General features: G+C 42.7%; 1 protein-coding gene across 1 annotated transcript in view; it reads right to left on the reverse strand.

The window, feature by feature from the left end:
• Positions 1 to 26,626, reverse strand: part of ST8SIA4 (ST8 alpha-N-acetyl-neuraminide alpha-2,8-sialyltransferase 4) — an 87,727-nt gene that overhangs the window by 30,555 nt on the left and 30,546 nt on the right. Inside the window, exon 4 of the mRNA XM_083577092.1 lies at positions 22,100 to 22,393. Within this exon, the coding sequence (XP_083433218.1) occupies positions 22,100 to 22,393 (294 nt within the window). The remainder of the gene's footprint in view (positions 1 to 22,099; positions 22,394 to 26,626) is intronic.

Here is a 26,626-nt window from a genome sequence, read left to right on the forward strand (position 1 = left end):
TAGCAGTAATGACTGGAAGTGTGAATCTGAGCATCCTAAGGATTTATTCTACGATATTTACAGGACAAATCATAATGGCAACTGTTCTCTTCTTCAGCAACAGAGAGAGCGAGAGAAAGAAAGAGTGCAACAGCACAACATGACAAAAGAGATAAGACGTAACTTCTGTCCTCAGAACTTTCCCAGCTTAGGGAACACAGACGTGTGACACACCAGCCACAATGTTAGCAACGGAGGAGTGATTTGCTAACATGGACACCCTCTGTTGCTAAGAATACAACAATTGGGTACAATTTCTGGGTACAATTACCCAAAGGATTAAGTGAATGCTGGAACTGCTGTGGACAAATTTGCCTTTTGAGGAAAGGAAAAGCTGCAAAGTGGCACCACGCCATATGTACGGTGGGAGTTTAAGATTTTTAAATATATATGTACCTTGCTGACTGAACACATTATTGCAAAGTATAACAGAACAGAACCACACACCTTTGCAACACCTCAATCAATCCATACTGCTAGGTTGCAGATCTGAGGTCAGAGCCTGTAAACGGCACAGACTTGTGATTTTGAAGTAGATAAACACACATCAGGGACCTCCAGGCTTGTTTGAACTACCAGTCTAAATCACAATTGCCAGATGTTAAAAGACTAGTGCTCTGTCTAGATTTCAGGGTGTCAGTGCTGTAATTCAGTTGAGTTAAGAGTTATGGAACTAACAAGCATGCGGTCAATCTCCTTGGAAGCATAAACGCTAAATGAAAGGCAAGTATTACACAAATATCTTTCAAGCCTATTTCAACCGATTATTTGCTCTGAAAACATGAGGTACTCACAAGTACAATGTGGGTATCCAATGTTCCTAAGAAACACATTCAGCTCATTCAGCTCTCATTCAGCTCTCCATCAAGGAATGTTTTACACAGACACAGGCATGCGCAAACACATTACAGGGAAGTTCACATTGTGCACTGGAACGCTAACACAAAAGAGGAAATGATAGCCCCAACATATGTGGTGCCGGACAAATACAAATGGCATTTGAAAAGTTGGTACTTGAAAGATGAAGAAGTAAAGTCGGTCATGATACACTGGGCCAAAGATTTTTGTTATAATATACAGTTAAAAGACTGGGAGAAATTGTGAAAAGAAGGAATAAAATTTACAGCATGCAATGCTTTGAAAGAAAATGTGATGAAAATGATGTACAGATGGTGTATTACACCAGTGAAATTAGCTAAAATGTACAAGACAAGTAATAAATGTTGGAAACGTAAGGAAAAAGAAGGTACTTTCTATCATTTGTGGTGGGAATGTAAGAAGGCGAAAAGCTTATGGGAAATGATATATAATGAGATGAAAAAGATGTTGAAATCGACATTTATAAAAAATAATAATCCAGAAGCAATTCTACTTGTAGGCAAGGATATTAATAGACAAGATAACAAACTGTTTTTATATGCGACAACGGCAGCAAGAGTATTATTGGCACAGAAACGGATGCAGGAAGAACTACCAATGAAAGAGGAGTGGCAGATAAAATTAAAGGACTATGCAGAACTGGATAAGATGACAGGGAGAATTTGAAACCGGCGGGACCAGAAATTCTTGAAAGATTGGAGCAAATACGTGAACTGTTTGAAAAACAATTGTAATCAATTGACTATGCTTGTAGGATTACAATATGTTTTGTGTGGAGAACTATATGAAATCTTGCAGGGGAAAAATTAGGAGAATGGATTTTAAGTTATGGACTATTAAAAGTAATAGTGAAAATAATGAAATGTAAGACTAAGTGATGATGGCTGAAAATCATTAGACGTGGTTGATGGAAGTCCTAGGCTTATAGCCAAAATGTTGTATAAGATGAGAGCTGTTATGTTTTGTTTGGAAAAAATATATATAAACTAATAAAAATATAATAGTAAAAATAAAAATAACAAAAAGATGTTCTGGATGGGGCTGCACTCCCTCTGGAAAGGGAAAAAAAAACAGGTTTGGAGTGGTGTTCTGGACCCAAGATGTTAAGGGCCTTAAAAATAATAAAGGAACTTATCCAAATTTTTAAAAAAGAGTAGGTCCCACACACAACTACCAGTGTTGCTCTAAAAATGGTATGACCTACACATATATTAAGTGCAAAAGAACTTTCTTGGGGTTGTGTTATTTGAGGGGGATATGCATATACGGGAATCACATTTCTGAATACTTCCCCTCATGAAAAGTTCCCTGAATTGACTTGTTCACTGAAGTATTGATAATCTGCGCTTTCATACCAGTACAAGAAGGCAGTACGCAACATACAGGTAATAAAACCAGTAAAAGCAAGAGTAAAAACATATTGTATTTTTCGCTCCATAAGACACACTTTTTTCGTCTTAAAACCTAAGGGGAAATGTCTGTGCGTCTTATGGAGCGAATTTGTGGTCCCTGGGTCTGGGGGGGGGGGAGGAACCTGGGCTTGCCTCACCAGCTTCACAAGCTTGGGGAGCAGTGGAAAGGTTGCGCACAGCCTTCCCACTACCCTCCGGGGCTGGCTGGCAGTGAGGGAAGCTCGGCTTTCCCCACCGCCAGCCGAGCTTCCACCAGAAGTGCCCCATCAGATGATCTCGGTGATCAAGATGGAACATAAGGGATCAGGTGTTCCTTATTCCTTAAAGTATTTTGGGCCTGAGTTGTTTAGGGCTTTGTGAATTCTCACACGTGCCTTGATCCTGGCCCAGTGCTGCTCTCTCGACAGTGGAATAACATGGTGCTGGCAATCTGCTCCTGTGAGCAACCTGGTTGCTGCATTTTGTACCAGTTGCAGCTTCCAGATTGGATACGAGGGCCGCTCCGCAGAAAACGTGTTAAAGTAATCAAGGCTTGAGGTTACCAATGAATGAACCGCTGTTTAGAAAACTAGCATTTCAGAGGAAAAGTTAAGCCAATGCTCTTCTTTCAGATGTGCCAACGATTCATCCAGGAAGGTTTTGACACGAAAGAAACACTCTAGTGTGCAATTTCCCACCTGCCTCCCGAAGTGAACAGGCACAAAAGCACTAAATAAAGTCTTTTTTTTTCTGAGGTTGGTCCCCATTCTATTTTCCACCAGCTTCATCAGTTAAAGCAAACATAGAATACAGGCACACCCAGTGCTTTTTTCTGAGGGGACGCAGGGTTACACATACCCCTAAACATTTTGTGAATCTAAGTATGGCCTCATTCAGGGGCAGTATTTAAATATGAGTAGAAAAATGAGAGTACCCCTAAACACACAAACACACACAAACACACACACACACACATGCTGTCTAGGTTTGTCATTAAAAAGCAGAGACATCACCTTGCCAACAAAGGTCCGTATAGTTAAAGCTATGGTTTTCCCAGTAGTGATGTATGGAAGCGAGAGCTGGACCATAAAGAAGGCTGATCGCCGAAGAATTGATGCTTTTGAATTATGGTGCTGGAGGAGACTCTTGAGAGTCCCATGGACTGCAAGAAGATCAAACCTATCCATTCTGAAGGAAATCAGCCCTGAGTGCTCACTGGAAGGACAAATCATGAAGCTGAGGCTCCAATACTTTGGCCACCTCATGAGAAGAGAAGACTCCCTGGAAAAGACCCTGATGTTGGGAAAGATGGAGGGCACAAGGAGAAGGGGACGACAGAGGACGAGATGGTTGGACAAACGAAGCTACCAGCATGCGTTTGACAAAACTGCGGGAGGCAGTGGAAGACAGGAGTGCCTGGCGTGCTCTGGTCCATGGGGTCACGAAGAGTCGGACACGACTAAACGACCAAACAACAACAACATATATATATAGTGGTACCTCGTGAAAGGAATGCAACCCGCAGCGGCGCGTCTGCACACACGCAGGTTACAATTCACCACTTCTGCGCATGTGTGTGACATCATTTTGCGCGTCTGCGCATGTGCAAGCGGCAAAACCCAGAAGTAACCCTTTCCGGTACTTCCGGGTCGCCGCGGGAAGCAACCTGAAAAAACGTAACATGAAGCAAACGTAACATGAGGTATGACTGCATGAAAAAACCCACTGGGCACACCAATGACAGAAATTGCAACCCACCAATTTAGTCCTGCATCTGCAAGTCAGACTTTTCATTGCAGGAAAGGGTAGTCATAATCTCTGTCAGCAATGGGAGGCCTGTAAACATTTAGGGTTCTGAATTATAGACAACATGAGACCTGAGAAATGCACACTGCTTCAATATAATTGCAAAGCAATGATGGAACTCTGGGGCTTAAATTCTACCCAGGATTCTCTTCTTCAGGCACACTGCAATGAATCAACTGTGGTTTGTATTCCTGATAAAATCACATATTTAATATTAATTTATCATGCCGCTAAACTCTGACCTCTTTCCCCTTCAATCAATGTAATGCAAAACATCCTTTTCAAAGCCCTATCGTATCAGATATCCATTTACAGATGCTTAGGTTTTAAACAGGTTAGATTAATCAGATATAAAAGCTATTGATTTTACCGTTGTGTATCCCACTGGTGCCTGGGCACAATTGCCAGCCAGAAGAACCACAGTGCATTAATATAAAAGATAACCCTTTAAGCAAACAAAGGAAGTATCAATTATCATGAAAGCATAGAACTTAAACCTGGGAATCCGTCACAGGCAAAGCTGCCAGGATAGTATGTGTATAGTCCAGTATCAACAGCAATTTATTTCTGGCAATTTATTTCTACATTTATTTATTTTAAAGGCTTACATACTACACAATAAACAGTGTATCCACGCAGTGATGAAAAATTCTTTGGGTGATTCCAACTTTTACACGGTCACAAAAGTTCTGTTCAAGCTGAGGATAAAGGTGGGCAATTGTGGAAGCAGCGCTTGATCTCCTATCCAGCTTGGGATACAGGTGTGTAAACCACTGAGCCTCTTGGGCTGGTCAATCGGAAGATCGGTGGTTCAAATCTGCGCGACGGGGTGAGCTCCCATTGCTCTGTCCCAGCTCCTGCCAAACTAGCAGTTCAAAAGCAGTGCAAGTAGATAAATAGGTACCGCTCCGGGGAGAAGGTAAATGGCATTTCCATGCATTTTTGTTTCTGTCACAGTGTCCCGTTGCCCTATTGCCCTGTTGCGCAAGAAGCAGTTTAGTCGTGGTGGCCACATGACCCGGAAAGCTGTCTGTGGACAAACGGCCTGACGCGAGATGAGCGCCGCACCCCATAGTCACCTTTGACTGGACTTAACCGTTCAGGAGTCCTTTACCTTACAGGTGTGTACATTTACGTCCCCTAACTGAATCTGGATGGCACTGTATATGGTATTGTTATCCATTTTTCCATTATGCTTTTCAGCGTACTAAGCCCTGTACCATTTTTATTCTGTTTGGCTCATCGTCATCCTCCCTGCAAATATAATTAATTTCCGTTTTCTGATAAAATCTGACAACTAGATTGCAGGCAGGCAGAGTACACATGTATGTTTCCTCCTCTAGTCTCAGACCTTAAAACCTTTTCTCTCTCTCTCTCTCTCCCCCGCCCACCCCCCATTCTGAGCTAAGGCCTTGGTTACCTGGTTACTATCTCAGTCAGGAAGTCAAGCATGCTTGCAGGGCCAGGAGGAACTGGTGTTTTTCTGCATCAGGCGCCAAGGTATCACTCAGAACCCTACAGTTCACTTAGGAGCACCAAAATGGCTTTCGGCTTGCACACTTCGTTTCTCTCTTAAACGGCTAAATACAGGGTGGGCCGTCACCTGGGGTATGTCACATGCTCCTCTTAGCAACTGCCTGAAAGAAGAGAGCTTTGTCACTGAACTTCTCTCAAGTATTTAGAAAGCAAACTTTGAGGTCATTTTTTTTTAAAAAAGAAAACTAATAGTAAGGTGCCAAATTCACTACAGGATGTCAAGCACTACCGTTCTACTTAATCAGACTCACAGCCTGATCTTCAACAAAATCAATGGAGAAACACTCCACAACAGGAGACAGAGAGGAAATATTGAAGGATATTTATTTAGTAACCAACACTACACTTTCGGAGCCCGATATGAAATTTTCAAAGGTGAAAGGAAAACGTAAGAAGCTGGATTATCAGTTTTCTGCAGCTGTCATCAAAAAGTATGTCCTGCCTCTGTCCTCCCCCCCACCCCCAATTCTTGTCCCTCATAGCCACCACAATTGATACTGTATTCCAACTATTGCCAAGTTGGTTTCCTCTAGATGTTATGGGCTCCTGCTCCTAATCAGCCCCAGTTTACAAGGCCTGAGGTGGTAGCAGTTATGATCCAGCAACATCTCTACCTTACATTCTATGCCATCTTCAACTTACAGATGAGCACAACAACTCTGCACAAGCAGAACAAAAATTATTTCACGGCTCGCTGAAAATTCAAGGAAGAGGAATGAAAGTATCTTAACCCGAAACTCAAAGCAGAAGGCAGTACTTGGTTATCCATTTCTATTTTGGTAAGTGAGCACATAACGCTTAAGGTAGCTATTAATACATTTACCAGTATACACTAATTTGTCTTTCCCTTTGGAAAGTCTTAACTCTTGTTTTAATTAATATATCTTTGTTCTAATGCAGATAGAAAGGTACAATGGAAAGAAGTTGTTTTCTTCTACATAAGAACATGACAATAAGTTTTGCATCTGCAATATCATAGGTTATGGTAGAAGGAACTCCTGAAGTAGTCAAACCATTTTATTTGCTGATAGCCTTTTAAACAGTTAGTCAGGTGCAGATGTGTTGCCATAGAAACAACTAGCTAGAGAGACCTTCAGAAGGAGCAGATAGACCTCCCCACAGCACTGACCTGGCTGGATGCCATATCTGTCTAGCAGGAGAATGACAGGAGTTGGGAATACACACGGCAAAAGTTTACGGACGCCCGCACTGTGGGTTAAACCACAGAGCCTAGGACTTGCCGATCACAAAGTTCGGCGGTTCGAATCCCCACGACAGGGTGAGCTCCTGTTGCTCAGTCCCAGCTCCTGCCAACCTAGCAGTTCGAAAGCACGTCAAAAGTGCAAGTAGATAAATAGGTACCGCTCCGGCGGGAAGGTAAACAGTGTTTCCGTGTGCTGCTCTGGTTCACCAGAAGCGGCTTAGTCATGCTGGCCACATGACCAGGAAACTGTACGCCGGCTCCCTCAGCCAATAAAGCGAGATGAGCACCGCAACCCCAGAGTCGGTCACGACTGGACCTAATGGTCAGGGGTCCCTTTACCTTTAACTTGCTATAGTTTTCAGGGGAAGGGGCCTTCCTAGAGACCCAATGAGCAAGATATGTTAAAGTGATAATGCTGTAAGCTCTTCCCTTTTATGCTCTGGTTGTATATCAGTGTAAATAAAAATCGCATATCGAAAAGACACCACACTCTCCAGTGGCCTTCATTCCATGGAAACCGAAATCCCTGAAATGTCTCACTGCTTGGAGATGGGGGTGGTTTGTCACTGATAGTTTTTGCTTTTGAAACCTGGTTTTTTAATCAATATATTCAATTGAAATATTTCAGTGAGAGAACTGACCATGTGCCTAATCTTGTGCCTGGACTGGGTGAAATGCTGTTCTATGGAGCTCAGTGTGAAAGAGATGGCAGCCATGTTTTAAGTTCTATAAGGAGGAGGGACAGGATTTTGTTTCCACTTGTGCATTCGTGTGCAGTCTTCCTACTGCTGATGTCTGCAAGAAGAGTGCCAGAAAGGAGACCTTATGCACACAGGCTAGGGTCTCATGTCTGACATTCCACTGAATGTGCTGGAGCCAAATTCAAAGCCAAAGAGTGTGGTCCCACTCCTCCCTTCATATGTATTCTACATGTGCGTAGGACTAACAAAGAAACAGCTCTTAAGTCATCTTTCATCTGCTCACACTGACCTCATATTCCAGTAAATAGTGAAGTTGTCTCAAGGTCTCACACCTACTCTACCTTCATCTCCTGTGCATTTTTTCGCCCAAGTGATAAACAGCTTAAAAGCTCAATATGTATCAGCAATTCTGTAGCAGTCTCTATTGGGTGTGCTTTCCTGATCTCATTTGCCTGCAGCAATTAACACACTCTCTCCAGAGCACAACTTCAAAAACCAGCTGGCCAAAATTTACATGATGCTCAGTCATCAACCTCATACCTGACTTGTTTTGTGGGATACATGGCCACCGGAGATTGTCTTTCGGAAAAAGAGAGGGTTTCGCCTCTGGAGATGGTGTGGAAAAACATCTCGAGAAAAAGGTCCTTCATCAATATGTGTCTGCATCTTAACTTTAAATTTAATCTTAGGACCAGCTTCACAAGGAACCATCAGATAGATAGGCATGTATGTATATATGTATGTATCCCACCTTTCCACCAAGGCAGTTAGATGAGAGAAAAGGAATTGTACCTCTTCCTTTCTGAATTGTCTGTTTTGCTTGATGGGCTCTGCAGGGTGGTGAATGCATCCCTCTGTGAGGGAACATTCCCAGATCCTCTGAAAGAGGCGGTCATTAAACCGCTTCTTAAAAAACCATCTTTAGACCCGGACAGTATGGCCAACTATCGCCCAGTCTCAAATCTTCCATTCTTGGGCAAGGTGATTGAGCGCGTGGGTTGCTGAACAACTCCAGGCACGCCTGGAGGATGCGGACCATTTGGATCCCTTCCAATCAGGATTCAGGCCTCATCATGGGACTGAAACTGCCTTGGTCGCGCTGGTTGATGATCTCCGGCGAGCTAGGGACAAAGGTGAGAGTTGTTTCCTAGTTCTGCTGGATCTCTCAGCAGCCTTTGATACAATCGACCGTAACATCCTTCTGGACCGTCTAGAGCTGGGGGCACTGTTATGCAGTGGTTTCGCTCCTTCCTCCTGGGCCGTGTTCAGAAAGTGGTGGGGGGGGGTGAGTGTTCAGACCCCTGGGCCCTCACTTGTGGGGTGCCTCAGGGTTCCGTCCTCTCCTCCATGCTTTTTAACATCTATATGAAGCCACTGGGAGAGATCATCAGGGGGTTTGGACTGGGTGTCCATCAATATGCAGATGATACCCAGCTCTACCTCTCTTTCAAATCAGAACCAGTGAAGGCGGTGAAGGTCCTGTGTGAGTGCCTGGAGGCAGTTGGAGGATGGATGGTGGCTAATGGATTGAGGTTGAATCCTGACAAGACAGAAGTACTGTTTTTGGGGGACAGGGGGCGGGCTGGTGTGGAGGACTCCCTGGTCCTGAATAGGGTAACTGTGCCCCTGAAGGACCAGGTGCGCAGCCTGGGAGTCATTTTGGACTCACAGCTGTCCATGGAGGCGCAGGTCAATTCTGTGTCCAGGGCAGCTGTCTACCAACTCCACCTGGTATGCAGGCTGAGACCCTACCTGCCCGCGGACTGTCTCGCCAGAGTGGTGCATGCTCTGGTTATCTCCCGCTTGGACTACTGCAATGCGCTCTACGTGGGGCTACCTTTGAAGGTGACTCGGAAACTACAACTAATCCAGAATGCGGCAGCTAGACTGGTGACTGGGGGCGGCCGCCGAGACCACATAACACCGGTCTTGAAAGACCTACATTGGCTCCCAGTACGTTTCCAAGCACAATTCAAAGTGCTGGTGTTGACCTTTAAAGCCCTAAATGGCCTCGGCCCAGTATACCTGAAGGAGCGTCTCCACCCCCATCGTTCTGCCCGGATGCTGAGGTCCAGCGCTGAGGGCCTTCTGGCGGTTCCCTCATTGCGAGAAGCAAAGCTACAGGGAACCAGGCAGAGGGCCTTCTCGGTAGTGGCGCCTGCCCTGTGGAACGCCCTCCCATCAGATGTCAAAGCGATAAATAACTACCTGACATTCAGAAGTCATCTTAAGGCAGCCCTGTTCAGGGAAGTTTTTAATCTGTGATATTTTAGTGTATTTTTGGTTTCTATGGAAGCCGCCCAGAGTGGCTGGGCAAACCCAGCCAGATGGGTGGGGTACAAATAATAAATTATTATTATTATAATTATGCCTCCAAACATGTACATTACTGAAGGGGGGAAAGGAGAAGAAGGGTGGTTTAACTGCTTTAAGTCTGGCGTTAAGACTGCAGCACAAGAATAATCCTGTGTTCCCAGATGTCTGCAAAGTGACAGATCTGGCTAAGAGTGGGTACCAGGAGGCTGGAAAGCCCAGCACACAAAAAATAAGAGGGTGGATTAGAGACCAGTCCTTAAATATCTCCCCACAGCCATATTCCTAAAGACACCCTCTGCCTTGGAAGAAAGAAACAATGGAATAGAATGGGAGCCAGTGTGGTACAGTGGTTAGAGTGTCAGGGTGGGACCTGGGAGGCAAGGGTTCAAATCCCTGGTCAACCATGAAGCTCACTGGGCCACCTTGGACCAGTCACTGCCTCTCAGCCTAGCCAACCTCACAGCGTCGCTGTGGATTAAATGAGGGATTAAATGAGGAGGGGGAAGAACCATCTACACCACTTTGAGCTCCTTCTAGAAAAGATGGGACATAAATGAACCATCCAAATAAACAAATTAAGCAGAACAGAGAGTTGATGGCAATGACGTACCTCTTATACATAGTCAAAGAACGGGATTCTTTTTTAGTTAGAACTTACAAAGACCTATGTAAAAATGGGGCAGCTAAACTTCCTCAGATGGGTGATTTGTAGCACAGCTGTTAACTGAAGTTTTGCTAAAAAAAGAAAAAAGAAAATTCCCTGGAAAAGTAATCATAAACAGCCATCGTCTTCCTGAGCACATACTCAATTAAATTATTCCCAGCATTTGGTAAGAAGTACGGAAGCATAGAAGTACGGAAAGACTATTGTCTTTCACAAACTAGAGTTGGAAATGTAGTGGGGGGGGGAGGGGAGAACAGGATACTCTTTGTGCAGTTCCTTGTATAAAGGAATGAGTAGGAAAGTCCCAAAGGGTCCTCCTAGATTGCTGAAGGCGAAATTATAAAAACAAATAAACATCATGGGTTCCTCCGTTTAAAATAAGGCATGCAAGGAAGTCCCTCACCCCTGGCAGACAAAAGGACACAGAATATTCTCATGTAACAAAAGGATACATGTTTGCCCTTACAGAATTATCTCGTGTCTTGCCAAATAGCAGGACTATACAGTGCACATTAGTGGTACTGAGACTCTGAAGCCTCAGTGACCTGTGGCTGTGTGAACAGAGGTGTGGCATGGGGAAGCCAAGGCCCTGGGCACACATTTTTGAGGGGGCAAAACTGAGTGCTCCCACGACAGGCACAGAGCCTTGGCAGCTGAAGTGTAGTGGCAGACAGGTTGGTCTAGTGGGTGGGTGGGTGGAGGCAGCGGGTGAGGAGCCTGTTGGAGGTGGGATCCATTCACCCTCTGCGCGGGCTCCATGCATCACCACACCTACCACAGCTGCCCAGTCCACCAAGGGGAGCAACACTTGCCCTGTCCCAGGTGCCAGCAATCCATACTACACCACTGTGTCTGAGATCCCTGGCTCAAGGCAAGCTGTCTCATTATGGAAAGCTGTGGAGTATTAACGGATACTACCATACATATATGTTATGTTCTTTCCACTGAATTCGGCTAGGAGATCTACATTCAAGGAAGTCTGGCTGCAATGCATTTCATGTCCCTAAAAACATCCATCAAATTCCTCTTACATTTCAATGTTACATTTCTATCCTGGAAACTGGAATGACTTTGCAATTAACCTGACACTGAAGTCTAGATGCAGAAAGTAATAATTTTAATGTCACCTTTCAGCAACTGCTTTCAACTGTTAATGAACACTGCAGTGCACTGATTATCCCAATTATGTTTTCAACAATGTACCCACAATTATGTAACAAAATTTTGCAAAAACTATTTAGAAACAATGCACAAATACGTTGCGCAGTTATCCAGAGCACAGCTCTGATCTCTAAAAAAAGAAAAAGAAAGGGAATGAACACACAGCATTTATTGCAATACAATAGTTACAAGAAACTGTGTTTATTTGTCTGCAAAATAGTTTACTGGGCATAAACTATTGATCTTTCTAATCAAGAGAGGTACATAACTTAAAGTTAAACAAAGATTGTTTCAGATAAACATTTACTATTAAAATATATCATGGTGCAGCAACATAAAACAGGTTCTTTTCAATGGTGGCCCCTTGGTTGCAGAATTCCCTCCTCATTGCAGAAAGGCTGGAGTCAGCCCGACTTGCCTTTTGGTGACAGCTTTTATGGAGGGCACCTGATGTTTAAGCTGTAAATTGGTGTTTCATTATGTATTTTTAAATTTTAAATGTTATATATCTATACCAATTTCACATGTTTTATCTGATTTGTTATTTGTTTGAACAGATTTTTCTGGTTGTTTTAATGATACTGTATGCTCCAGCATGTGCTGGTATCAAGAATTGATGAAATCAAATCAAATCAAATAAATTATTTTTCCAATTTATTTGTATCACTTTTCAGCCAGAAAAGACCTCCAAACTTCAAGCTACAGTAAGTCAACTCAAGGTTACACCAAAGAGCTCTAGATATAGAAGCGAATGCAAAATAATCTGAATATAAAAGGTTGCTGACATTGAAATTTTCATGCTTTAACTGCATGCCACTAATATCCTGAGCTGTATTTTCTACAAAAAGTAGAACAATGGGGCCATATGCTCAGCTGGAAACTTTGACATTACTGTGATATAAATAATAAACAATTCAATTGTGTGTGTTCAGGCAGTTTTTAGAAATAGAACTCATAATAAAATGTTATATAGAGGGTGAAAAAAGAATTCTATTCTTTTCCAGAGTATCTACTGAGCAGTTGTGTTTTTCAGAAGGTAAAACAGAGCCTGTTAGACAGGCACAAAGGGACATATTACTATCGGAGATAAATATTCCTTTACTCCAAAACAGTTTAATGGACTCACTTAGGCTATTAAATATAATACTGTCCTGTTTATGTGTTCCCTACTCAGATTATATCGATTTGAGTTCAGGTTGCTACTTGAGGAGATGTTCCTAATGATGTGCCTCTGGTAGAGCTTAAAAAGAAAGATTCCTGCATTTCTAAAAAAAATATGACACTGGATTCATTTCTATGTATTAAAAAGTGCCATAACAGCCTCTGTGACTTTGCTGACTAACAGCCTCATCATTAAAATCTAATTAAAAAACAACAACACTCTTTGTAAATGGATGTTCTATGCAAATGTTCCTATTTTAAATAAAACACAAGGCAGTGTCTGGCTGCTAATATGGATCAGAATGAAATAAACTGTTTGCAAATGTTAAAAAGGGAAGCTTTCCTTTACCTTCCAGATAAAATATATTAATTTATGAGGGTATGTCCTACATGTTAGCACAACATTGCTACTAAAGTGGCAATTGCTGTATCATCAGGACGTCATTAGAAATGATATGATTACCCACCTGCTATCTTGGTAGTATTGGAGACAAGTTCCTTCAACATCTGAGGACTTTCCTGATCTTTGGGCCATAGGTGATAATACTGCTAGCCTGCCTCTTAGCCTACACTTGGGTGATGTGATCTACAGCACCAGGAGTGGATGTATATATGTATGTATGCATTCAAAAGCATTTATATACTGCTTATTTTTTAAAAAATCTAAGTACTGTACAGTCTACTATATATTGTTACACGCCACCCACAATCTCCACTGCAGTGTGAGATTCCAGAGAGTTCCAGGCGTTTGCCCAAGGGTTCATATTTCCTTTGGAAATGGCACACAAATGTGGTATCTTTGTGATATATGGTTTAATTACACATATACAGTGGTACCTCGGGTTACAGACGCTTCAGGTTACAGACTCCACTAACCCAGAAATAGTACTTGGGTTAAGAACTTTACCTCAGGGTGAGAACAGAAATCGCATGGCGGCGGCACTTAGCTAAAGTGGTACCTCAGGTTAAGAACAGTTTCAGGTTAAGAACGGACCTCCGGAACAAATTAAGTTCTTAACCCGAGGTACCACTGTATACAGCCTGAACCTAGGATGGAAGGGCTCCCAGCTTTATACTCCAAGAAGGTCTCGCTTTTCCCATAGGCACAGTCCTGTCTGTTGCCTTCCTGCTCACAGGTTAACTTCTAACCTTTCCTCTAGAGCACACCAGGGAAAACTGCAATGCTTTTTTAAATGCTATAACTTTAATTTATTGATTGGTAAATACAGAAAGAAAAAACAAAGAAAGAAATAAGCAAAAAAGGAGGGGGAAAATACAATTAATTGACTTCCCATCCATCCTTCCATGGTTTCCTTCGATTATGGCTACGTATTCTAGTTTAACCAAATCAATCTTACATGTCTGCTCCCCTTCCCTGGGGTGCGGTGTTGTGGGAGGGCATCCGGGACCACCTAGTGACCCGGCTGGAGTGTGGAGGGATGCCACCCGCATCACTGGGACGTGGCCACTTGCCGTTTAAGCTGCAGCAACCTGACATCTTTATTTCCCTCCATAAAATTATAAACTGCTGAGCTTACTCCAAACTGACTGGTGTCTTACAAATTTTCCAAGGACAAACTGCAGTCCTGGAACTCTGCCACAGGCCTTTGTTCTTTTACCCAACTCTGAGCTCAACGAGGGGCTTCACCCATTTTCTGGGGGCACAGACTCTCTGCTTTGTTAATCGCCCATCTTTTTGCTCCCTTTGTTTGCTTTACTACTCAGTCATATCCAGAGTAGCCCTGTGTTCCTTTTCCACTGTGCCACAAACACAGAGATCCAGCAGGCACTGCTACCACTACTGCAACTATTATCTAGCTCAGGGTTTTCTTAAGCTTGAACAGGCAAGTGACATTGCCAGTCATTCACTCGGGAACCCTCTTCCACAAAGCCTGGGCTGAAAGAGGTAGTGGCAGCTGTTCCAGGTGCCTGTGTCCATGCCCAGGGCAGGCATGACTTGAGGGGATTTGTTTTCCCAAAGGCTAAACTTCATCCCTTCAGCGATCGATGAGGTAAGACTAGAGTGCTTTTGATTTGTAGGAAGAACAGGCCCAAGGTGTCCCAGCATCACCAACAACGTTTCCCCAATGCTGTCTATAAATATGCAGTACTGTCTATAAATATGCTAGTACCTTTGCTATGGGACAGCTCCCATGGTTTATGGACTGAGCACCTCCAACCAGTGTTGGTAACTGCCATTGTTCTAGGCACATTTTGCGACAGGAAATTTCATTAGTGTGAGCAGTTTCTGAGCTCTGGGCGCAGTACTGCACCTAAGATTTCAGATTATAACTGCAGAGTGGAAGGAAAGGAGGACCTTTTCCTGCCTCCCCACTTCCAGCTACTCTCTGAAGACTGGAGAAGAGACCCTCTTAAGAATATTAGGGGGTGGGCAGGGGAAGGACTAGACCATGTGAAAAAATGAACATATTTTGGCTGCAGTTCATTCATTTTCAGCTTTGTATTATTGTTATTAAAAAAGCGTGCCTGGACATTCTGTTGTTGTGCCCATAACTTAGGTTTAAGGTGCCATTAGCTCCTAGCTTTCATATCTGGCAGGTGTGAGGTATTGGCGGTGAGTGAGTGGCTCGTGTGGCAGTTAGGCATTGGATTAGTGGTGTGGGGGGGGAGGGGAGGTGCAGCCATCACCTGCCCCTCCATGATCAAGGGTATTCCGTTAAAGGAATCTGGGGGTCTGGATTTCATCTGAAGCCCGCAGAGGGGTGAGGTCCATGCCACATCCCACCGGGAGCCCCAGGGTAGAGCTCAAGTTGATTGCCATCGACCGAGCTCCCTCTTTGGGTGGTTACCCTTACCAGTCTCCCTGCAAGGCGGGCAGGAGTTAGTTATAGTTTGGATGCCAATGCCGAAGCCAACACAGCTCACATTCTGTAATCAATAAAGTTGTGGCCAAATTTTGCCCATTAACATTTAAACTTAAATCATGTGTCATTGTGTCTTTCACAGGGGGGTGGGCTGGATTGTGGCCTTTACATGCAGCCTAGGTTTAAGGTCCCATTTAGCTCCTAGCCTTTCATATCTCAGTTTCTAACACTGCCTCCAATGGTGAAGTGATGGCTTTGGAAAAGCAACAGTAATTCCTACTACTGGCCATGCCGTCTGGGAATGTTGTGAGTTGGGATACAGCAATATTAGCCACTCCTGTTTTAATGGAAGAAGCTGGGGGCTTTCTGAATGCAAAGTGTGCACTCTACCATGGAGCTATGGCTCTTCTAGTCTTATCTGCACCTCCTTTCTCCCATAGTACGCAGAGCCATCTACTAACTGGGCATGGTGATGAGTGGTCTAAGAGTATATACATTAGACTAACTTCCATAGGTTCGTATTTCCCACAAATCAAATTCATCTGTGTTTCAACAGTAAAGGTACCCCTGCCCGTACGGGCCAGTCTTGCCAAACTCTAGGGTTGTGCGCCCATCTCACTTAAGAGGCCGGGGGCCAGCGCTGTCCGAAGACACTTCCGGGTCACGTGGCCAGCGTGACAAGCTGCATCTGGCGAGCCAGTGCAGCACACGGAACGCCGTTAGTTTCAACAGTAGCACCCACATTATCTCCTCTTGGTGTTGTCGCGCAGCCAGTGATAACTGGTATTATCAAATGGGAACATCATAAGAAGCTTTTTCACAGCTTCCTCCCTTCTTCAATTAAAAGGCAAGGCCTCAGTGAGTATGTTGCTATTTCCTGACTCTTACACACACAGACACACACCGCCTAGCAGCAATCTTCAGTTCCCCATTGTACTTTTTCTTATGCCTCTGCTAAATTTGCATTCCTTAATTTGCCATAATTTGCTTATTAGATAGTAACTTAATGGCTCATGTTTTCAAGATCTTGCTGTGCTCAATAGCAGCTGAAGCCGACAACAATATCACTCCCTTTTGTCGGAAGAGCAAGATTGCTTTGACGTGCACAGATCATATTAAGTGCATACGAGGCTTGATTCGTAATAGAATACAACACAACACTGTGCCTGTTCAGGCATTGCATCCCAGAGGAAATTCTCAACCCAGCATGAAGCGCGCGCACACACACACCCTCTGCTTCTCTCTCTCTCACACACACACACCTACTTTCTTCCAATGGGGAGAGGAAAGGCTTAACAAATGAATAGGGATGTGCAACATTTTCTGAAACAGTTTCCCCTAGGCCATAAATTTTTAAGTTCCATTATTTTTGTGGTCAGGGCAATATGTATGTAGTACTTTCCAGTTTGTTCTTACTGTTCTGCCCACAGAAAGGAAGTGCGGTACCCAAGAATCCAAGACTCATATAATATCATTTGGTTTAAATATTCTTTAAAGTCAGCATAGCTTAATATGTTTTGCACTTCTAAGCTCTTACGGATGAGTGCAGATCAATTATGAAGGTTGTTGTTGTTGTTAAAGGTTTCCATAACAAGAGATGAGGATACACACACACACACAAAATGTACAATTTCATTTAAAATATTACATTTTCCTAAATTTTAACAACCGCATAATACTCATATATTTTCTTCTTGGCAACATTATTTCTGAAAAGTCCTGTTAGCATACTCTGCTAAATATGACACTAAAAATACTAAATATGTCCAATTAGGAACAGGAAACTGCCTCAACCAAAGCCATGTTGACCCAGCATCATTCATACCCAACTCTAGTATCAACTCCATGAATTGTTCCCAATCAGAACCAGCAGGTTTCCCAGTTTTTCTAGTCACTGTGTTCTTTTCCTATAGCACCATCTCAGAAAAGGCCTACTTTTCAGTATCAGCAGGTGTGTTGGGGCAAAAATGCGGGACTGCACTCCTCACACAGGCATTGCTACAACTTACATAGACAGAACTGGGGCAGGGAGATGCCAAAGACAGGGTTTAACAGATGCCCAAGCAGGCCTGCCAGATGAGCTCTGCCTTGTGGTCTTTTCCAACTCTATGATTCTATGATTCTATCACTGCTTTTAAGCAAGGCGTTAAAGAGACACTTTCCCTCTGCTTAGCTAGGAAAATATAGGTCTTTGTGGGTTCATCTGGTGGCATAAACACTTAATTAGTGAACTCAGTACATCAGAGAAGGCTGGGAAAAAGACGGGCAGGGACACAAGTCCAAAAATGGGAGAGAAACACCAACCTACGCAGGTCCTTCATGAAGGTTTGGCTTCCCTACTCTCTCTCTAATGCCCCTGTACTTCTTGATTCTGGTAATATTTAATGGGATGGAGCAACCTTGTTCCATCACATTAAACAGTAATGAAGTAAGTGGCTGGTAGAGGTTCTGGCAGCCAAATATTCAGCATGCCAAAACTATTTTCAACTGGATCTTTTGCTGCCATGATGCCTGGCTGATAAAGCTTTGCTCAGCCAGGAGACAATTCTCTTCTGGCAATGGAAAACATTCATCAGCCAGGGAAGCTGGCCCATCTTTTCTGCCATGGATTTTCATCCAAACAGAATAATGTCAGTAAAGCTCGCCTTGCCTTTGGAGCATGCTTTTTATGAGTTCCTAAAAGACTTCCCTAAACCTGGCTCACGAAAACTTTGCAAGCATCTCTGAATTAAGACCATCCTCAAATGGCCCCCTATGGTCCCTTCACAACTGAAATTGAAGCAAGTACAGGACCTATTCCAATGGAACACCATGACTCTCCCAAGAATTATAGAATCATAGAACTGCAGATTTCCTTTCCTTTCAGAAGGAGGCAAAGATCCTTGCTTTTTAGTTTTTAATCTTGATTTTTAATTCTGAAAGCCTGTCTGCTTTGTTGTTTGATGTATTCCACCACCCAAAAAATGGCTCTGATGGTCTTAAATTCTCCCCTAACAATCCAACAGCAAACAAAATAACTGCATGACATACAGAATTTCATGTATAGATTTCTTCCATCACTACATCTTTGAACCAGAATTTTAAAAACCCAAAAACCCTGCAACTGTTTCATTTCTGGTTTTTTGTCTCGATTTTTGTGCAGCTCCACAGGAGTCCTACCAGGTATAATGGTGGCAACTCTCTACCTCTGTAACTAACAGGAGATATGAGCTTATTTAACAGAGTAATCAACAAAGCTATGGGGAGCAAGGGCCCCAGAAAAGTGCTGCTGAAAAATGTTCAGATGCTAGAGTGAAAAGATCATTCATGTTGCTGCGTGGAATGTCACAGTTTTTCTTCTTAGGAAGATCTGAAGATGGGGAAAGTTGGATTTAAAAGACTGGCTTAAACATTACAGCTGAGTAAAAACCCCAGCCTTTTAAAACAGTGTCTGCATTTGAATCCTTTCGACTACTTGTGAGAAAAGTCACACAGAGAACAATTGGAAAAGGCATTCAGATGTTTGGCTCTACTCTCTGCTTCTGAGAGCAGTCTTTCCTTGGATGTAAGTATAATGCAAATATTGCCAGCATGTGTTATCAAGAACAGGGATGAGAGAATCTGTCATATTTGGTTTCTCTAAGTTGCTCATTTTTCTAATCTTTTGTTCAGTTCTCCCCATTTCCATGTCAGCTGCCGTGAAAATTAATTAGTGCAAATTTCTCCAAATCCACACATTTTTGCAAAGCTACTTCTCCAGATAGAATGCATTCTGGTATGTCATTTTCATGAATATATGCATTTTTTTGCACACTTTACCCTCACATAGGCATTTTTGTAGACACTGTACAGCCATTTCAAAGGATGGCTGTATTTCAGTTCGTGCAATGTTTTGGAAATTAAGCAGGTTTACCTTTAAATGAGAACGGAATCAAATCCTTCTCCCACGCTCAATCCCTATCCGAGTGGAAAGAAGTTGAACTTCTATCGATACTCTCACAGGAAAAATATGAAGGGTTTTGTTTGTTTGCTTGTGGGTAACTATAGACTAGGGATGATGACGGAAAAGCTGAAAGGAGCGTTCTCTATGGAAGTTAATGTATGCTTGATTTGTTTCTAGATTATTTCATTTTTTTAAAAAAAAACCATTTACTGCATTAGAGCTATTTTTTTAAAAAAATTGTTCATTTGATTGATAGCTGTGCTTGTGTAATATACTTAAATTTTTGAAATGACTTGTGAACGTATGCGGATATAAGAAAAAGCCCCATCATAACAATATCAGGTACACTTGCAAAATGGACATATTTCTGGAAATATTCTGGAACATATTTAAAATGTTTTTCATGGGGTACATAGAAGGGCCCGTCAATGAAGAGCCCGCCAATGGCCATTCTAGTCCAGCATCCTGTTCTTATAGTGGTCACCCAGATTCCTATGGGAAATCTGCAAGCAGGACTCCAGCCCAAGAACACTCTCCTGCCCTGCCATTTCCAGCAATGGGCATGTGGAAGCTTCTAACTATGGTGGCAGAGCCAAGTCAATCTTCAAATAGATGTAATGTTTTGAATGAGATTTAAAAGCTGATCTATACAAATGGTGATGGGATGCGGGTGGCGCTGTGGGTTAAACCACAGAGCCTAGGACTTGCTGATCAGAAGGTCGGCGGTTCGAATCCCCACAACGGGGTGAGCTCCCGTTGCTCGGTCCCTGCTCCTGCCAACCTAGCAGTTCAAAAGCACGTCAAAGTGCAAGTAGATAAATAGGTACCACTATGGCAGGAAGGTAAACGGTGTTTCCGTGCACTGTTCTGATTCGCCAGAAGCGGCTTAGTCATGCTGGCCACATGACCCAGAAGCTGTACACCGGCTCCCTCGGCCAATAAAGCGAGATGAGCGCTGCAACCCCAGAGTCGGTCACGACTGGACCTAATGGTCAGGGGTCCCTTTACCTTTCTATACAAGCGGCGAACATTTCAGGTGCGTCAAATTGACATGTGATTGCTGACACATGAGTTATTTTGGACTTGGAAGAGGGCAGAACGGGGTGGAATGGGGCAGGCTTATGAACACACCCGACATGCACAGGGACTGGAAATGGAATCCCCACACACAATATGGTCACTGCCTGTATTAGATTAATATCATTCAAACGTTCTATCAATGAAGAAAATATTCTGTTGGATCCAGAGAAATATGTGCTTAATAGGACCTTCTTCACCAGAGGCTCTTGGAGAAGGCTTCCCAGGGGATCGGGGGACATTGCTGGATGGGATAAAGCAGTGGGCTGAGAGGAAAAAGAGGGGTTATGAAAAAAAATGGCTGAGGGCAACCTCTGTTTTCAGATATTCTCTGCTCTCTCAGACCCCTGTGCCACAACTCATGGGGGAGGTTTTCTGCCAGGGAGGAGGGGTATTAAAGTCTGCTTCTTCCAGTTCCTTATGCATGCATTTCTCTGCATCCGACCCACTACATACTTGACAGTTAAATTTGCATAGGGCACAAATACTGACAGCAAGTTCAGTATGAAAATCCTATCATTTCATAAAGCATCTTCAATCCACAGGGTATCTCCATTTAATAAGCAAGCAATGCTTAATGGACTGAAAAACTGCTAATTCTAGCCACAAATATGCTATGATACAATTTTTTAAAAAAGAAAAGAGGAAAAAGCAAAACAGGAAAACACACAGCACAGCAATGCAGCACAATGAAGAAATAAATCCTAGAAAGAAGTGTCTCTAAGGAAGACTTAATACATCACAACAGACAAGAATTCGACTTTTGTGACAAAATGACTAATGCAATTCTTAATGCATAAACAGAGGAACTAGGGCAATAGGAGCTAGACATGATTTTTACACAACCAGGTAAGCTGAAATTAGAATAGCAACTTTGTCTATATTTTCTAAATTGACACAGAAACTTTTGGGGAGGATTTAAAAAGAGGTACAAGAAGGATTGAGAGAAAAATAAATCACGAAGAGGTACTCCATGTCTGGCCTGTTAAGCTTATCCATTTTCTTGATTGTACAGGAGAATTATGGCTACTAAAGGCCTGTTTCAGAAGAAGAAATTTAACACATACAGCTGGAGGACAGAAACACAACTTTCAAATAAGAGTGTTTAATATTGGGATTAGCTGGTTCTGTTGTAAATTAGAAGGTTTCAAATAATTCCTCATAAAGTCACTCTGTCCCATAAAAAGAGGAAAGGGAGGTCACCAAATCAAATCATTGCCAATGTTTGCCTCTGCCTGGACTAAATGAGTGGGAAACATTTTCAGGCAAACAAGCATGACTTTATCGAAAGCATACTCCATTGTGGTAAGAACAGAATTATCATAAACCTTTCCAGTGCTATTCTTTCACTCTAGTGAAAATTTTAGTTATGAGTTCTATTGTGCCAAGGACAGGCCAGTCTTTTCCAGACACTTACCCTCTGACAGCATGAATAAGTCTCAGTGATGGATAGGCAGTTCGCACTTTCAATTTATTCTTAAGGATTAATGCATTAACCCACTCCACATGCTTCTCTCCGCCTTTGACCATGAAAGCAGGGATCCAAAGGACACTGTCATTCAGCATGGATAGCCTATGCACAAATTTCTCTCTGTCACTCTCATTCCGAAAGCCTCCAAATGCTCTTTGTACAACTGATGGGTTCATGGTAATAAAATCTGATTTAGTCCCCACATCGGCAGCATACTCCACCACGGGAGCTAGATTGCACCTGAAGAGGAAGAGATTAATGGAAAAAAATAAAATAATAAATATGAAACATTAACTCAGATAAAAAGGTGTGCGTGAAATAAAGGCTGAAAATGAAAGTGCAAGGCTGTGGCGTCCCACATGCTTTCACAAAGCACTGTGTGGCATCTAGCTATCTAAAAAATATTGGGTGAAATCCAGAAGCATCTTAAATCCCACTGAAATCAACAAGGACCTCTTACTTTATTATGCACTTAAGCAAGACGAAGAACAGCGTACCTGCTGAATGAATGGGCCACTGATTTAAAGTACGTTCCCTAGAAGATAAGCACCATTTCGATGAATGCAACGGACTTCTGAAGAATGTTTTATAGCTAGATTGTAAGGAACTAACCAGTGCTCTTGAAATTAACACAGTGTTCATTTACTCTAAATGTACCACAAAGGGTTCTAGAGGAATTTGATTTCTCTGAATTCCAATGCGGACTAACCTGATCAACACCTCCCAGACTAATGTGTAAATCATCACACAATTATCCTAGGGGTTTTGCACTTCTCCGAGTTTTGCAACACAGTTCTTGGCTTCAAAAAGTGTCAAAACGCGTTTTAAACCCACATTCCCCTGCAGATTTCATATATTAATTCAGAAATGGACAGAATGGGTTTATGGATGAGCACAGGCAGATCTGACACAGATTGGAATAGAAGGATTCGTCCTTAACACTCTCTCTCTCACACACTCACTCACTCGCACTTACACCCTTTCGACAGTTGCCATCAGGATGCACTGATAAGAATGCTGTCATATGAACCATCAAATTAATCATTCTGCGGCTGGTATTTCAAACTGTAATGCAGCCCTGCTCACATATTTATCTGTAAAAACATGTATATTTTTATAAAATGGTTGCCATGCTACTTAGTTGACATAAACTGACTGCTTATTATTTGAACATTTGTAAAATGCTGTCAAATGTTCCATAAAACCTCAAATGCCATTGTATAAGTGGCAGCTTTCTATTTTAAAATCCCAAATGTGTTGCCATTTGTAAGCAAAGACAGGCGTGAGGGCATAGCAAACTTATTATACTGGTCACCTAGTATAACTTTAGGCATCACTACATAGGAACAGGGGTCGCAGGCTGACATCAATAGCAAAGACTACTGAGGGACTGACCTTATTGCTTCCTATAGGAAGTAGGGACAATAGCTTTTCCATATGATTTGGCTGTCTGTCCTGCAAGTCTCCTGCTAAGGATTGGTTTCAGGTTTAGAAAAATAATTGCCATTTTAAAAAGCCATAGGTAACTGGGGTACATCTAGTCTTCTCAGGGCAATGTGTCCTGTCCATATTCCCCAGGTCAGGCAGGATGGAGTTTGAATAAGAACTATTGCCTCCACAATGAATCATCTCAGACTGGGAGCTTCTACAGGATCTGGAAGCAATGCCCCTTCCCAGCTCTCAGCCAGCCCTGATCTGAGCAGGTGCTTCCTCGGTTTCTCAAGTAGCCTTGCATCCAGCTAGTCCATCCATGCTTGATGCAGCTCTGAAGTTCCTACCTGGTTCACCGTATCCTCTGCTCCTCTTCTGAGGAGACCTCAGGTTTAAGGGCTGGGAAGGGCTGAACCCTGACAGTTCCACAATGATGGTGGGAGCCACTAAAAGGGCTCTATCCCATGCCACCACCAACCACGCTTTCATCCTAGATGGGACACAGATAAGGGCCTCTCCATCTCATATTAGGGAAGTGGGTAGGCTGGTACAAGAGGAGGCAATCCCCCTGGCATCCTGGACCCACCATTGTTACTTTAGTACAACTAAAGTACAACCCGCAAATCTCCACATACGTTTTCAGTAATTATAATAAAAAATACATGTCCACAAGTCTTAAATGACTACCAGGCCGCAGTTACCTAAATGCCAAGTATAAGCTGAAGAATACTGGAAGTATTAGATCATCACACCCAATCACCTACTGTAAATAAGATTACACCCTAATCTTTACTTTTCCCATCTAAATTAATGTCTCTTTTACTCAGAAGGTAGAAGGAAGAAAAGCTTTCCTTTGCAACTGCTCAAAATAATCTCTGGGCAGCTTTGTTATTTAAAAATCTCAGTTGTTGTGATAATCTAGCCACCTCTCCTATTTCAAAAAGCACTTCATCTTACAAAACACTCCTGTAAATATTTCAGCCATTTGCAGCATGGTCCATTCCACCATGAGCACATATCTGAAATAAGTGCCATTCTGCATATTGACTCAAGGAAGCAGGTGCATGACTATAAATATGAACAGCAAGAGTATCAGTGATTCATCACTTCCTGTGAAAGACTGCAATGCTACTGATACCTTTGTTGCAAAACCTTCCATTAATATGTTTATGGAAGGATTTAAAATGCAATCTGTGAGCAACCAGGAAACAATGGCAGCAAAATAACTTTAGAAAGATTTCACTATTTTAGCTAACATTAGTGCTGCACAATGGGAAAATTAGTGATGCTTTTAAAAAAAATTGCATTGCAACTAAATGAAACAGAAACAAAAATTGGGAGCTCCTGTAGCTACTATCAAACATAGTTAGAAAAAAGGATAAGGGTTCTATGTTGCCGCTTCTCTTCAGAGCAGAAAATTTCAGTATATTCTAGATATTGGAGGGTTAGAGGCAGATACATATCTTAAGTGCACTTCTGTAAGAACTCAGCAGGCAAAATAAACAATGCAAAGAGATGGAGAAGAAAAGCTGGATGATGTAAAGTCATCTTGAAAGAGTGTTAAGGTGGAATATGAAGAAGGTGGCAGACATTCAAACTACATAAACTGTGGGTGCTATGGAGATTTCAGGTTGCACCACAGCCTTTAGGGGGGTGAGATGAAATACACAATGGCTGATTCCCCATCTCTGTATACTTACATATCATTCTCTTGACCTGTCTCCAATGTTAACACACGGGTTACTTTGTAGGTATCAGGTAAGTGGGTATTTATAAGTTACCCACAGTCAGAGAAGAAGAATTTTCCATTATGATAGAGCCCTCTCCCCTAAAAAAAGTATAAGTACTTGTACAACGTTGTAACTTGTGCGTATATCTGTATCAGAGAACATTATACAGGGATGCGCTTTTTGGAAGCATCTGGCTGGCCAATGTAACATACCGTATTTTTTGCTCTATAAGACTCACTTTTTCCCTCCTAAAAAGTAAGGGGAAATGTGTGTGCATCTTATGGAGCGAATGCAGGCTGCACAGCTATCCCAGAAACCAGAACAGCAAGAGGGATTGCTGCTTTCGCTGCGCAGCGATCCCTCTTGCTGTTCTGGCTTCTGAGATTCAGAATATTTTTTTCCTTGTTTTCCTCCTCCAAAAACTAGGTGCGTCTTGTGGTCCGGTGCGTCTTATAGAGCGAAAAATGCCGTGCTTAAGCCACAGCTCATAGAACCACTCTCCACCCTCCAACACTTTCCCTGCTTTTCTTCATATATATATATCATTGCACAAATTTGCCTCTATACCATTCTTCAGAAGCAGAGAGCTCTTTTCAAGGTTTTCCTTGTCCAGCTATTTCATGAGTTACACTTTTCCAGCATACACCCCTGGGTTTTGTTCTTCCATACAAAGCCTGTGGTACATATGCGTGTATTGCTATGTTAAAAGTGATGAGGTTAACTAAAAACAGACACTAAACCAATTTGCTATTTTACTGGTCTTAGCCTTACCAAGGAATACTTATGGGCCAGACCAATACAGAACTTAAACTTCAAAGTTTCAAGTGTCCAAGCACTGACACTTAGGATACAAACGGACATTTTATTTAACAGTTGATGCATGCAGTAAATCATAAAACGTGTCATCTCTTAGGTTTTGAAGCAGGCCATGAAAAAAACAACAGTTATCATGAGAGATCAAGAAATGGCTGCAAAAAATATGTGAATCGGAACACCCTATTCAGCTGTGTCCAGGGCAGCTGTTTATCAGCTCCATCTGATATGCAGGCTGAGACCCTACCTGCCCACAGACTGTCTCACCAGAGTGGTGCATGCTCTGGTTATCTCCCGCTTGCACTACTGCAATGCGCTCTATGTGGGGCTACCTTTGAAGGTGACCTGGAAACTACAACTAATCTAGAATGCGGCAGCTAGACTGGTGACTGGGAGCGGTCGCTGAGACCATATAACACCAGTCTTGAAAGACCTACATTGGCTCCCAGTACGTTTCCGAGCACAATTCAAAGTGTTGGTGCTGACCTTTAAAGCCCTA

Source organism: Podarcis filfolensis (genome assembly GCF_964270895.1).
Source record: "Podarcis filfolensis genome assembly, chromosome: 11".
Taxonomy (NCBI): domain Eukaryota; kingdom Metazoa; phylum Chordata; class Lepidosauria; order Squamata; family Lacertidae; genus Podarcis; species Podarcis filfolensis.